The 15,092-nt window shown below is 35.4% G+C and overlaps 1 protein-coding gene across 3 annotated transcripts in view; it reads right to left on the minus strand.

The window, feature by feature from the left end:
- The window catches only part of FAT3 (FAT atypical cadherin 3), a 2,670,157-nt gene that overhangs the window by 989,956 nt on the left and 1,665,109 nt on the right, over window positions 1-15,092 (minus strand). For all 3 annotated transcript variants that reach the window (XM_044072199.1, XM_044072198.1, XM_044072200.1), the window contains exon 9: window positions 11,299-11,509. In XM_044072199.1, the coding sequence (XP_043928134.1) occupies window positions 11,299-11,509 (211 nt within the window). The remainder of the gene's footprint in view (window positions 1-11,298; window positions 11,510-15,092) is intronic.

Below are 15,092 nucleotides of genomic sequence, written 5' to 3' on the forward strand. Positions count from 1 at the left end.
AAGTTGGGTGAGGGACCACTTTTTATTAATAAAACTGGTGCAAATTTAAAAAAACTCTGGGACGTTAAAATTAATTTAGTGGAAAGGTCTAGGAATGGTACTAGGCCTTGCAGAACCTTTTTATTATTTTTATATATATATATATATATATATATATATATATATATATATATATATATATATATATATATATATATGAATAAAAAAGTGAATATTACTTTGGAGAATGGAATGAGGAACAGAATTACCTTTCAGAGGGGGGATTGTGCTACAAGTAAGGTAGTGTACCTGGCCCATTGTGAAATATGTGGGTGTTTCTATGTGCGTAAAACTGAGCCTGCCCTGAGAAATAGAATTTATGAGCATTTGCGTGATACTAAACAGAAAACAGAATAGTGCCTTATATAAACGCTCTCTGGTTTGCAATGGTTTTACCAAATTTGTATTTGGTATTTTGGATAGCATCAAGGTTAACCCGAGAGAAGGTGACTGGAAGAATATTTTAAGAATGAAGGAAACCCAGTGCCAATTTAGATTGGCTGCCATGTTTCCTCTGGGTTTAAATGATGCCATTTCGATTCTCCCTATATTATATGAAAAAGCCAATAAAATATAGATATACGAATATATATATATATATATATATATATATATGTATATATACATATATATATATATATATATATATATATATATATGTATATAAAACATATATTTTTTATTAATTGTGGAGTGTAATGTGTTTTTGTTAAGTGGATTGATTTTTTTTTTATCTTGATGCATAAACAATGTTTAACATCCATATTGCTATTTATACTTTTTATTTTAGTTTATTTTATAATGTTTGTCTCCCCTGGTTGGTTTTGCCTTTTTTACCCACATTTTTTGTATATGAGTGGTAGTAACAAATCTTTTAAGGGAACTGATTGGTTAGATTTGGGCCTATCACAACTTAAAGAGGGATATTTAAGCTGTGGACTTGAATGGTTATTTGTATTCTGATGAATTCTTAGAATGTACGGATGAAAGTGCTTAATACTGGTATATTAAATAAAGGTAGATTTTATTTTTCAAGCCTTCAGTATAGTACGTTTCATTTTTGGTTTATTGTCTGTTACATGGTTTTGCACTGCACCTTTTCATGTTTATATTATCTCCCTATGGAAGTCTAATACTAAAGCTATAACTAGCAAGTTATTCTTATTATTTTCAAGTGTAGGGATACCTAATTAAATGTTCACCTACCACTGGACTCCATTATGTCTAAAATAATGTGCCAACTGTGCCAGTGCTTTAAATGCAAGCAATTAAAATCTTATTGTACTATCTACAGACAAATGAGTTAGTGGATCATTTTAACAAAACTCTAAAATCCATGCTGAGAAAAAGGTACTGGGAAGATGGAGGCATGGGTTGGTTGTAGCTCAAGTGGATGTAAAAGATCCCATGGCACCTATCAAAAAGATTTGAGGAAGTTTCCCTGATACCCTAGCCAAATTGTTCCTGGTAGTATAAATACTACCTTGGGTCTTCCCTAAAATGATGCTGCTAGCCTAGTGGGACTAACCTGGTCAACAAAGGAAAATAAATATGAATAAATAAATAAATAACAAAATATATGCAGATACCCTCATTGATTATTAGTTATTCCCAGAGAAAACTGGAAAGAAGAGACCCACCCCCATTTAAAAGTGTCCTAGAAAACTATACTAACTTAAAAGTTAGGATGAAAGTGGTAATGCCTGTCATACAGGAAAACATGGAAAGAGCCCAAGTTATATAGAAAGTAGTATATAATAGAAGTACAAGGACTATGGAGTTCAAATCTGGAGACCAGGTATTAGTTTTGGTCATCTCTACGGAAAACATTTTTTTTGTCTAAATGGTAGAGGACATTGAAAAATTTGAAAAATTAAATGAGGTAATCTAAGGAGTTATATAGCAGAAGACTAGAACAAAATATAACATATTGTCATCTTGAAAATATGGAAACAAGCATAGACATCTGTAATTAAATTAGCAGCAGAGACTAGTAGATCTGGTAAAGAACTGAAACACCAGAGATTCCAAAATGGAGGCTAACTGAGCAACATGTTAATTAGAGCAAGAATTCATAAAAAAGTTATTGATTTTGGATTAATTTGGTTAATGACCAGTAAGTACAAAGCCCAGATATATATTAAAAAAAAGAAAAATCTACAAAGTCAGTGATAAAAGGAAAAGGAAAAGTTTTGGTTGAGAACAAACTCATGGCTGATTTGCACAAAGTAGACCAATTTGTACTATTGGTGCAGGGGATGACTTCCAGCAACCTACAAGAAGCATATAAACCAAATGCTTTCAGAAGACATCAAAATAAGGGGGACATTAGAAGAATACATATACTGTCAAATTTCAAAGACTGGAAAAACAGATGAATATTAAGTAAACTTTCAGATGAACTGACTGAAGTGTAGAAGCTGATGATTAGTACAAAGGAAGGAAAGGGAGAAACTGAAGCTTCATAAGTGGAACTGTTTTAAAAAACAGTAGAACTTGAAAACAGAGTACAGAAAGAGAATATGAGGTTCTTTACTATTAATAGTGATAGCAATGTTGGCTTGGTATAATGGCTGCACTGTCTCTATTAACATGGAAAATAAAAGGCCTTACTAAGAGAGATAAAAGGTGAAGAGTAATGGCTTACATTAAGAACTGTACAGTGCAAATAGCAGTGCTACATAAGATGTACTTGGAGAGAAATGAACATGTAAATCTTGATGAGGCAAGGGTTTCAAGGTGGTTACTCAGAAGAATATCAGGGACTAATGAAGAGAGGAGTAATTATATTCACATGGAGAGGGATTCCAGTAGTGACAGATGAAGAGAAAAAGATAGTAATAGCAGAAATGTAGAAGTCAGGGTTACTGACAAGGAAGTAGGTTTACTTTGGCATTTTTTTCTGTTCCCCCTAAGACAACAATGCTTAGGCTAAGAAGGATTTTGGGGAAAATAACAAATTTTTAGACATGGGATTTTAATAATTGGTGGTGAATGAAATTGGATATGTAATAGTGAGGATGTATCAGCAGGACACAGAAAGGAGTTTACAACTAGAAAGGACAGAGTTTAAAAACTATATTAAAGTACTTGGTATACATGATATTATTTCAGTAGCAACAGCTCAAACAGAATATGTGTATTACTGTCCAGGATACAGCAAATTAACCAGGTTGGATGGATTCTATATACAATAAGAGCATAACCATTTGATTAAAAGTATTGAGAATAGTCCAATAACTGTTCCTGACTATATTTCTGTGCAAATTAGGACACAGATGCAGGGTGGTAAAGTAAAGGAGAGACATTGGTGCTTTCCTACAAATTTAATGAATATAGAAGAATTCAAAGACTCAGTAACATTTAAATTAGAGAGATGCTAGGCAAATAGAAAATGTTCCTGAAGTAATAACTAGCACTTGGGACAAGTTGGAAATGAATATAAAAAAATATAGCAGAAATGAATGAGAGAAAAATACAGGAGAAGCGAAATGAAAAATCACTGCAGACACAAAAATTAAAATATCAAAAACACTTTTCTTATTTAACTTGGACAGTTCTTGCTGTGGCCAGAAAAACTATTACAAGAAATTGGAAGGATCCTACCAAATCAAAATTTAAAGATTGTATTATCCTTTTGAAAGACATGGCAATCAAAGAAACAACAGTAAAAGAGAATAGGATTTACCCTAACAAATTCAAGAATAATCATTGGTTGAAAATATTAGCCCTCATTGAAACATTTTCATCTTGAATATAATTAATATAATTTATCTTTATCATTTTATGTATGTCTTATGTTATTTGTTAATAATTTGGTATCAGGCATTTTGTATATAATGTAAATGATTGTATTGTTAATTTATTTTAAAACAACATGTTTGCATTTGTTTACTTATATTATATTTCAGTTCCTGATTCATTATATAATAATTTTAAAGATTTAATAAAATATTTTAAGAAAACGTCACTGCAGAATAAAAAGGGAAATATTTAATAAAATGAGGATGAAGATACGCCAAATGCTAGAAAAAAATAAATGAGAATTTAGATAATACATGCATGAGTTTAGAAAATTTGCTGTTAAGCAGATATTTTTTGGCAATAATACCAGATTGTAATGACAAAGGCAACAGAATTGTAGGGAGAGCAGTAGAAAAACTCAGAAACTCTGTGACAAGTATAACTAGAGAACTTGTGGACATAATGAAAATAATTTGGAAATTTTATGAACATTTATATAAGGCTGTGGAATCTGGAAGTCAGTATAAGGTGCAATTGGATTTATGAAAAGTTTAGATTTCCCAATGCTAGAAGATGAAGAAGTAGAAGAAGAAGAAGAGGCTCAATTGTTGATTGCCATGAAAGACAGAAGAAATAAAAATATTACTGCCACCAGAATTATATTTGATAAAAATAGTGCACTATGAACATGCTTAATCAAACCACTGTGTTTGACCACAGGTAGCACACTCGTATGGTGTATAAGGCGGAGTCTAATCCCACATCAGGCAGATGGATTGTGGATACTACAGTATAGCAAAAGGGGCTGCTGCATTCCTGTGTTATCCTTTGGATGAGACATTAAACCAATGTCCCATCTGCTTGAGTTGCTGGTAGCTCAGGTGGGTATAAAATAACCCACATAACTTATAAAAAGGATAGGGGAAGTTCCCCAATACCTTAAGTTAGTTTTCCCCTAGTAGTAGAAATCCCACCTCAGGTCTACCCTGAAAAGAGGCGACTACCCTAGTAGAACTAACCTAATCAACAAAGGATAAATAAATAAAAATAAAAAATAAAAAACAACTGTGATGTATAATCAATCCTCAGGGAAATCTTTGGGAATAGATGCCTTGAAGGTAAGAAATTGGTAAAAGACTTGAAAAGTATTGTTTAATAATGTATTGAAATGGGAAGAGGTGCAGTATCCTGGAGAAAATCAGTGGTAACAGTATTGCTGAAAGCGGAGAAGGATCCCTTAGATTCTACATTGTACACACATATTTCTGTTTCAGCTCATGAGTATACAATGTTTACCTCCATATTAGCTAAAAGAATAATAGCAAAAATGCTACAAAAATTGATAGACACGGATCAGTGTGGTTTTGCAGAAAGGAGACAGATATTTAACAATCTTAATAAAACTATTATAATTCAGATGGAATCAGAACATAAATATAATGTTATTCTGTTGTGAGCCTGCATACAGAGAAAACATTCATCAAGGTCTGTTGAGATGTCATTTGTAGAGTAATGGCAGCATTAGCATTCCCACTAAAATAATAGAGTTAATAAAGATAAAACAAAAAAACACACCTGTGGATTCCTACACAATGCAAAAATAAAAAATAAAAAATAAAATGATTAATCTAGTGTTCAAGGAATAAACCAAAGTGACAATGCAGATGATTTATCATTATATTTCTGTAACATTGGATAAAGAGAACATATGAAGGGTCAGAGGTAAAATCAAAGTTGGGAGATGCACTTATCAGCAAAGTAAGCTTGAGCAGGGAAACAAGGCAAGGATGTCCTCTTTCCCCTCTATTAATTTGTCTTATATTCATGGTCTTTATCAAGAAAGATAATGGACTAACAAATCCAGTGGTACAACTGGTGTGATAATCAGTAGAAAATAGTTTTGTTTGCAAAGGATAATATATTGTATTTGACAGACCTTGAAGAGGATATCCTGGTTCAGTGGAATATTCTTTAATAGCTTCACACATTTTGGGGCTACAAAATAAATGAAGCTAAAAAAGGGAATAACTATAAATGTTGTCCCTACATATGCATTAGTTCAACAGTACCGATATTAACAGGGACATGACAAAATAAAATACTTGGGGATATGGATTAAAAAGACTATCGTTGCATCTAAATACACGTGAGAGGAGGTAAGTGAAGATAATTAGGAAAATACAAACCTGGAAAGCTAGGATCACAGGGGTTGGCTAGTAAGGATTAGGCAGTGAAAATGTTTATAAATCCTTTGGTTGTTATACTGACCAGGTATATCTCTATCAGCCAGATAAGAACTTGTAGATGACATTTAATATGGAACTCAAAGTTCACTTGGGAGGAGAAAAAGGCATACGTTGATCATGCTGCAGACCAAAGGGGATTAGCACTACTAGATGTGATGGGGTATTTTACGGCCATACAACTGAAGTTTAAATGCATAACACAAGCTATAGAATTTAGACTGAAGTGGAAAAAGATGGTGGTACAAAGGGAAATGTTGTAGGATAAAGACCGATTAGTATTTTGAATGCAAGGCATCAAGGAAAATAGCAACATCTATACAGAATATTACACCAATGAAGTAGCAGAACATTTTGTAGAGTGTAAAACTGTGCAGGACTGGAACAAGGAGATTTTACCCACAGAGATATATAGTAGTAAAAGTAATAAATTAAAAAGATGGGGCTGGAAAAAACGTGAGGAAATTAGGTAAGGGGCCAAGTACTGGTAGATCTATAGGGCAGCTATGTATGCAGGAAAATCTAGACAATTCATGATATTTCTGTGGAAATGTTTGTACTTCTATTTTTACACACTGAGAGGACTCCAAGGATCTTCCCTCAAGTTGGGAGTAGGTGCTGGAAATTTGAAGAAGAGACAGGAAACTAAAACCATGCATTTTTAGAAATGTACGTTGATGACTAATTTTAAAGACTTGATGCAAACATTGCAGTAATTAAGGAGATCGTTCTTTTGAAATGTTTAGGGTTAGAATTGCCAAGCCATAGTAAGAACTTATTAAATGGACTGTTTTTGGCAATAAAAAATGCAATAACAAGAAAATGGAAATCAAATGCTAAACCAACTTTAGAAGATATTCTGAGCAGAGGATTTAAAGAGACAGAGATGGCATCTTTAAACAGGGAGGAAGTAAAGTGCATAAAAATAAATGGCATATGAGATCTATCCAATTAAAATAATGGTCAAGAAGAGTGATGTGGGAGGGTTGGTAAGCACTTAAAAATATGAAGGCATAATATAAAGAATACTGAAGTTATGTGGTAAAACGTGTAATATATGAAAATAGCAATTAATTTTTTTCTTGAAACTTTTACTATTAATTTATGTGAATTTACATTGCAAGTTAAAAGTGTGATGAATAAAGGAATATGTTAAAAAAAAAAAAGAAACTGACCTGCATGCCTATAGGTAGATGACACATTTTGTAAGTCACTGAAACTTAAAGAGGTTTCCACTAAGTGGTTTTAGAACTACCTGGTAGAACAGACCTGATTTAAGACCATATTGAGACGATTCCAGGTGAAAATGTTAACTTAAAACCTTTCCGAATACCATAGAAAAAGTGCAGTGAAAAAAATGCTTAAGATTGGTGGGATACAAGTGTCAAAAAGTGAAAGGAACACTCTCTTAGCGTTAGTCCCAAAGCCCAATAGAATGATCAGGTTCTATAAGGATTTTAGGAAACTGAGCAGCATTTAGAACTTTCACAGTTATCCAATGCCTAGGGTTGATGAACTAACAAGAAGAGCTGAGGATGGCAAGATTCTTGGCCAGATTACACCTAACAAAGGGATACTGGCGGATCTTCGTAATGGCTGAAGAAAAAGAAAATGTACATTTTTCAGCACCAGAGGGCTTTTTACAGTATATTGTCCTTCCTTTTGGGCTACATGATGTGCCTGTGACCTTTCTGAGACTTATGCAAAAAGTCCTAACATTCCATGTCAAATATGCTGCTGCTTACTGTCTCATCTAGATAAAAACTGGGCTGTATCAGACGCTCAGAGACAAGACAAGCTACCTGTCAATACCTTTAATGGGGTATGGGGCTTGTTAGGCTCCAGAAAGAAGTGCTTGAAGCTATGACCAACTGGCCTGTTCCTGGCACAAAAAGCAAGTAAGGGCATTCCTGGCATTAGTTGGGCAATATTAAAAATCTGTAACCCACTTTGCTTTAGCAGCTTGCCCTTTACAGACATGACCAAAGGGAAGATACCCCTTAAACTGAAATGGACACTAGAGGCAGACAATGCTTTTAATCAGATGAAGAAAATACTGTGTCCAGAGCCTATAGTAGTCTCTCTGGATTTCAAAACATCACAGAAGTTTAATGGGAAATAGAGTCTCACACACACACACACACACACACATATATATATATATATATATATATATATATATATATATATATATATATTAGTCAAACACTAAACAGAGAAGATAACAAGTGTCCACTGTTGAAAAGAAATCTTGGCAATTAGGTGGGCAGTATCTTCATTAAAGTGTTATCTTTTTCCCAAACATTTGCACTGGTTATAGGCCATGCCCCAATCTAAGATAGAACAGACAGGATGGGAACAAAAAACTAATTAGGCAGACAATTTCCTGGTAGTGTTCTACATTCATGGTGAAACACAGGGCATGTTTGTCTAGGGCTTACACCAACCTACTGGTCCTGAAACTGAAGGTTCCCAGCTAGGTGTTGTCATTATAACATAGAGTGGTGTTCTCACTAAAATGATGTATTAAAATGGCATAAAATAATTGTAAACATTGTGAGTTACAGTATAAATAGTACTGCTCTTTAAAACTGGTACAAATAGCATAAATAAAGCCTGTACTTAGGAATTGTTTTAAGTAGTCAGATACTTTATTGCATTAGGCAGAGAGGCTGCCTATATAGGTCAGCTAATGGAACAGATTATGTATGTACATTATGCATAAAAGAGAGGGCTGTTGCCCTATCAGACTAGGGAAGCTGACCCCTCATAGTGGGGGAATGATTATCTGGAACTTCATTTCTGGGTTTTACAGTGAATTAAGGAAAAATCGGAGTAGACTATTCTGATAAGATCTCCAAATCTTCGTGGGAAGGAACTCAGATGGGATAAATATTCTACAGAAAACATCTGTATGCTATACACTTTAATTCCTGCTTCTTTTTTGTGCAGTAAGAAATTATTACACTGCTTTGGAATTGGTTGTTAACGTGTTTATGGGGGCTCTAGTGCTTTAAACTGTGGTGGTGGTGGTGGTGGTGCTGCGGTAGCGTTGTCGCCTCATGAAAGACGTTGTGCCATTTGATACTCAGCTAGAGCGTCTTCTGTGTGGAGACATGCGTGAATGGGCGTACCTTCATTGAAGGTTGTGCGTCAGGGCTGGCAAACTCGTCACGTAAAAAAAAAAAATCTACTCACAATCATTAGCGGACCGGAGTTCCGCTGTAGCGACCCCTAACCAAGAAAAGCCGAAAGACACAAACAAACTTTCTATTCTTCTTTTGTTTAGAAAATGAACTTGGTAGAGCTGGTTGTGTAGAAACTGCACCAATTTTTTTGTTTTATTATGAAATAAAAGCTGCACATTTTCAATAATCTTTGGACTTTTGCTGCATTAATATAACACACTGTTAGAAGGGAAATGTCCACTTTACACCTGATCAAATAAATAAAAAGAGGAAACCATTACTACAGCATTGCTTAAGAGAAACATAGCTGTTGAAAATCATCATCCCAGCAAAAGAGTTGAAACTGTAAGAATGTGTTCTGCTGCTCATATTTTATCTAAGGAGAGCTCTGAGGACTTTACTGTACCATGTACTATTGAGACAATGGTGACAGTGTGAGGCACAGTGATGAATGATGCTCTTAGATTTTGCAGAAGTCTGGACAGCATCCATGCCAATAGCACTACAAGGAGTATATCCCTGCACTGATGACAGCTGCCAGAAGAAAGGTCAAATGCCTACAAAAACAATTAGCACATTTCTACAGCACACTAAACACATGCATTTATGGAGAATGTTGATGCACCAGAAGAAAGCTGTCACTCACATATTTTCAAAGTTGCCCTGCAAAGCTATTCTGTTCAGGAAAGGATAGAAAACAAAATGAACCAAATTTGCACTGCTGCATTTATCGAAAATTTAAGCTCAGCTTTTAGCTCAGTGTTTTTCTGGAAGTTGCTTAGGCCACCATATCTTTGTACTTAGCCAGTTGATAAACAGCCAGCAAACACAGCATGGAAGTTTGCCTCATTGAAATGAATATGTCTGGTTTAATACTACACTAAAGTTTATAAAAAATTAAGTTTATATTTAACTTTAGAAAAAAGTAACTTGGAGAGCAAAAACATTAATACTTGCCACTAAAGGGACTTCTAAGTCAAGTCCTAACCTGTATTTGTAGCTCTATATACTTTTTAATTTTAAAGTGCCCACAATGTTCATTCATTTTTGACAACTCCCCCGCTATCCTTCCTATTGACATGTCATTAAGCACCTAAGCAAATGGCCAAATGAATAAAGAGGCATTTTAAAAATGCTTAACTTCAGATTAGGTTTCTGAAGACTACAGGAATATATCTTTCTAGTCTATTCTGAATAGAACACTGTTGTATGAGGCAGCTACTGATACAAGCAGATGTTTGTATATCACAATATAAAAAAATATATATATGTATACATACATACGTATACATCTACACATACACACACACACACACACACACACACACACACACACACACACACACACACACATAACAATGTATCTAGTTAAGAAAAGGCTATGAGTCAAACTCATGTCCAATGTCCGTAACTGACTGTAGTCCGACTTTAATGGAAATAGGACAGTTTTTGCCAGCAGCACAACTGCTGCTACTGAACAGCCTGTCAAGGGACTGCAGAATGACAATAGAACATTTAGCCAATTATCTTATATACACAATTCAGGTAACTTAATTTAAACTAATACTATTCACCATTTATTTCAAGATTAATTAGTACTGATTTACACTTTCAGGAAAATGTATTTTCCTTAATATTATTTGTAAAGGGGGGGTCTAGTAAACCCCATTTTCCTCCTCCTTTGAAGGTACACTGAGGTTAAGGGGAAGCCATCCCCCCTTTCAAATGCTATTAGGAAAAATACACTATTTATAAGAGATAGCTCTACTTTTGAAATTATTTATACACCTACTGAATTAACAAAGAACAGACGTGCATGGCCCATAATTCTTAACAATTGCCAGATAGTCTGTTATTACTAAGCTAAGAACTCTAATATTAGAGAGACACAATCTTTCACACCCGTGTGAATTCATACACACACACACACACACACACACACACACACACACACACACACACACACACACACACACACACACACACACACACACACACACACACACACACACACACACACACACACCTACTAAATAAGCAAATGCACATAATCATAATAGAACCACGATGACAAATATGCAAACCTGCATCAATGGAATACAAGATTTCTGCATTTTCCCCTTTATCTCTGTCCAAAGCAGTAACCTGAAGCACAGCAGAGCCAATGGCAGCAGATTCATACACTGATCCCTCATAAAGTGCGCTGGTGAAATGGGGAGCATGATCGTTGGCATCCTCTACATTCACAATAACCCTCACCAGATTCCTGCGATATGGGAATTCCTGATCTCTCACCTATTAAACACACAAAAGGCAAAAGATTAAAGAATGAAACATATTATTTACACACTTGCAACTACTTACCTCCTCCCCGCTCTTCTTTATGGGGTTCCCATCCCTCCAGGCTTCACAAAAATTAAAACTTGAACAATGATATAACAATGTTGCTAAATCTGCAGCACATAGCCCTTTCAGAACCCACCACTGTATAGCACTGAAAAGCCTAAATTGGTTAAAACCATCACATCGACTAACATATACACAACTTGTCACCACCTGTAAAATTACCTTGCATCCATCTGCCTGTCCAGCAATAAAAAACATTCTATACAACTATGTTCCCAGTCAGTCATTGTGATCCAGTGAGCAAAACGTTGTGTCTGTCTACAAACCTAGCAAATCTGCTGGGCATTGCCTGTACTTGTACAAGGTTGCTTAGGCCTAGAACTCCTTACCTGTATCCATCAGGTCTATACTCTCCCTCCCATCTTTCAAAACCACTCTGAATGACTTCCTAGCTAAAATCTCTCTCTGTTCTTGCTCAAACCCAGGATAAACTACATCTCTAAATGTGAATTAGTACCTTTTCATTCATTATAACTCCTTACTCTCCCTTTTTAACTTACTTCCTTACTGCTATCTAATTCTGTTCCCTGACTTTCTCTCTAAATTTCCCATAAGCCTGTTTTTCCCTCACTTCATATTGCAATTCCTGTTTGCATTAGACTAACTTACCTTTAATTTCTTTTCAAACTGTCTAAAATTTCTCTAAATATTAAATGGTTATCATATACCTTGTATCGATTCTTAACAAATGTTTTTATGTTATGTCTAATGAGTTATAATTATTTAAACTGCAGATGTCTTTGTTGTATTTTTGAAGATTGTATAATTATTGTTCTTAAAATGGTTTGTAATAATTTAGAGCTTTTCTCCCCAGGCTTTTGCTGAAAATAGGCTTCTATGCAGTTGGACTTTCCAGGTAATCAAATGTCAACAAATAAATAAATAAAAAGTTTAAAGAAGCATATTAGGCCTCTGCATGTAAATGAACTATGTGAATTTCAACTTGAATTGGTAAAATTAACAACAACTATCAAGGGCAACTACAAACAAAATCCAGTTCAGACCGATGGTCAAATCATTTCTGCGAATGAAGAGACTATGTAATTGTGGCATAACGTAACCATTCTTCATATTGTTTTATTTGCTTGCTATTACGTACTTTTTCCTAGACTGCCGTGAGGCATGTAACTTAATTATTTTTATAGCCTCTCCCTCATCCTATTACTTAATCACTTCCTCCTTCTGCAGTTGCTGTCTGCCCTTTTTTCTCTTCTACCATTCCTAAGTCCTTCTCTAAATTTGGATTTTTTTCTCTATACGTTTCTTTTGTAGTCTTTTCCTTGTACTGCTATCTCTACTAGATGTACCTCAGAAAGTGTTAGGACACATTCTTTTTTTATCATTCTTTTATGCTCCTCCTCTCTTGACATCTTGACTTTTAAAGCCCAAATGACTCATTCATTCCTAGTGGAAGGTCTGGCTGTAGCCTCTCTCTCTTGTTTTCTTAAGCATCGTCTTTTACTCTCCCTTGTCTGCCATTCTCCTTACTCATTTTTGGGTCTATGTCAGAAGATCGAAAGTTCAAAAGACTGAAAATCAAAATATCAAAAATATTTTTAATGCAGGGGCATGCTCCTGTGCAACCCTCATGTGGGTGGCTGTGTACCCCGCACCCCCTGATAATTAGACATACCAACTCCAAGATCACACAACACTGGAGAAAGGGCAAATTCCATTTTTGATATTTTGATTTTCAGTTTTTTCAGCGTTTGATCTTCTGATGGGCATCCTCATTTTTTACTGAATATTCTAAATATGTTTTCAGTTCACGGCAAACGAATCTCGAGTTCCCCTACATTCTGTCAAGATATCCAAGAATGAGTCACATTTCATCAGTTTTTCACCACTGAGAAGTGGAACTCAAAAACACATAAAAACAGAATTTTTTTTTAACACAGGTCAAGCTAAAAGCTGTCCAAACACTAATGCTACAATGCATTGCAGATATATATTTAAAAACTACAGAAATAATCCAGACCAGGTTTTGTGTATAGCAGCAGGGCAAGCACAACGTATTCACAAGCACAACTTCTTCACTCATCTGTGCAAGGAAAAATGCCTGTTGATATAATGAGGACTGTATCTGTGATTCTCCAAACATGAGGACTGGAAGTGCAAATGTTTGGGGGATATATGGTAAGTCTGAGGTTGTTGTACCTCAGAATGTCCCCCCTTCTTCAATGCACAGCAGTCTCTGACTTATTATATGTACATAAGCAAAAGCTGTGGGTGCAGAGAGACAAAGCCCACCTTCCCAGAAAAAAAGTGTTTTAATGGTATAACAGCAAACTGCAGAATGCACTATTCATTTTGGCCAGATCATACCTTCTTTTTCAAATGTCAGGATTTCCAAAGTCAAGTCTTGCACTGTCGATAGGGAAATGTGCAGGGACCATCACCGACAGGGAAACGTGCAGGGGCCATCTAGCCACACAGTGCTCTAGTTACTCTTAGCAGCACAAATTAGTCTGTTATTTGCTTGACCTTCTTCAGTGCAAACTGCAGAACATCATCAATAAACCAGGCCCAGCCTGTACAAAGGCACTTGGGTGATTGATGTCCAGTGTTCACAGATATGAAAAAAATGCCTCAGAAGAAACTGCATGTACAAGCTGGAAGTACTGTACAAACGATATTCCTTATGATGTCATAAGCTGCTTTTTACTATGACTGGATTCCCTGGTAGCCAGTGATTTAACTATCAAAGTTAAGTCCTTCTACATTTAGCCAGTGCTGGCACTCCTGCATTAGCCAGGATGGTTGCTATTTTATATAACCTGCATTACAATCTGTTTCTACAGAGAAGGTTATTTCTGATATTAGCTTTGGTGTGTGTGTGTGTGTGTGTGTGTGTGTGTGTGTGTGTGTGTGTGTGTACGCGCACACACATGCATGTAAGCGTGCATGTGCACCACACTGCAGGGTGCTAGTGGCAGATGTTTTTTCTAGTATCTAACATGACGGAGCTCAGAACTTAGGTGAAAGACTGTGATGTGCTCTAGGTGAGTGAAAAGACAGACAACAACCATTTGGGTGATGTGAACATGAATCTGTCAGTTTTCTGCCGTAGATGCAAATGCATGTTTATTTGTTACTTAACTGTGTATGTGGACTGATCTATGGACCCTTTTCAGCCTTGGCCCAAGCCAGAGGCACAAAAATACAGATGGAAAGAAACTGTGCAATCAAAAAACTGAGTAAACGATAATACATGAAGGTACAAATACCATCTAGTTTACACATTATGTACAGCAGATTGAAATAATTAATTATGCTTGACATTAGTACATCTATTCATGATAATGTGATTATCAGGTTTTCGCAATCCATCAGAATACTTGTCATTATAATCTATTCCCTAGTACTTCATGGTCTGTACAAGTTGTTGTAATATACCATGATAACTGATTTGTGTACCTGTGCATTGTGCTCTCCCACAACGTAATCTTTGTGGAATGCATATCATTGCCCT

The sequence above is a fragment of the Protopterus annectens genome, chromosome 5.part0, assembly GCF_019279795.1.
Source record: "Protopterus annectens isolate FY-2018-M chromosome 5.part0, PAN1.0, whole genome shotgun sequence".
Lineage (NCBI taxonomy): Eukaryota > Metazoa > Chordata > Ceratodontiformes > Protopteridae > Protopterus > Protopterus annectens.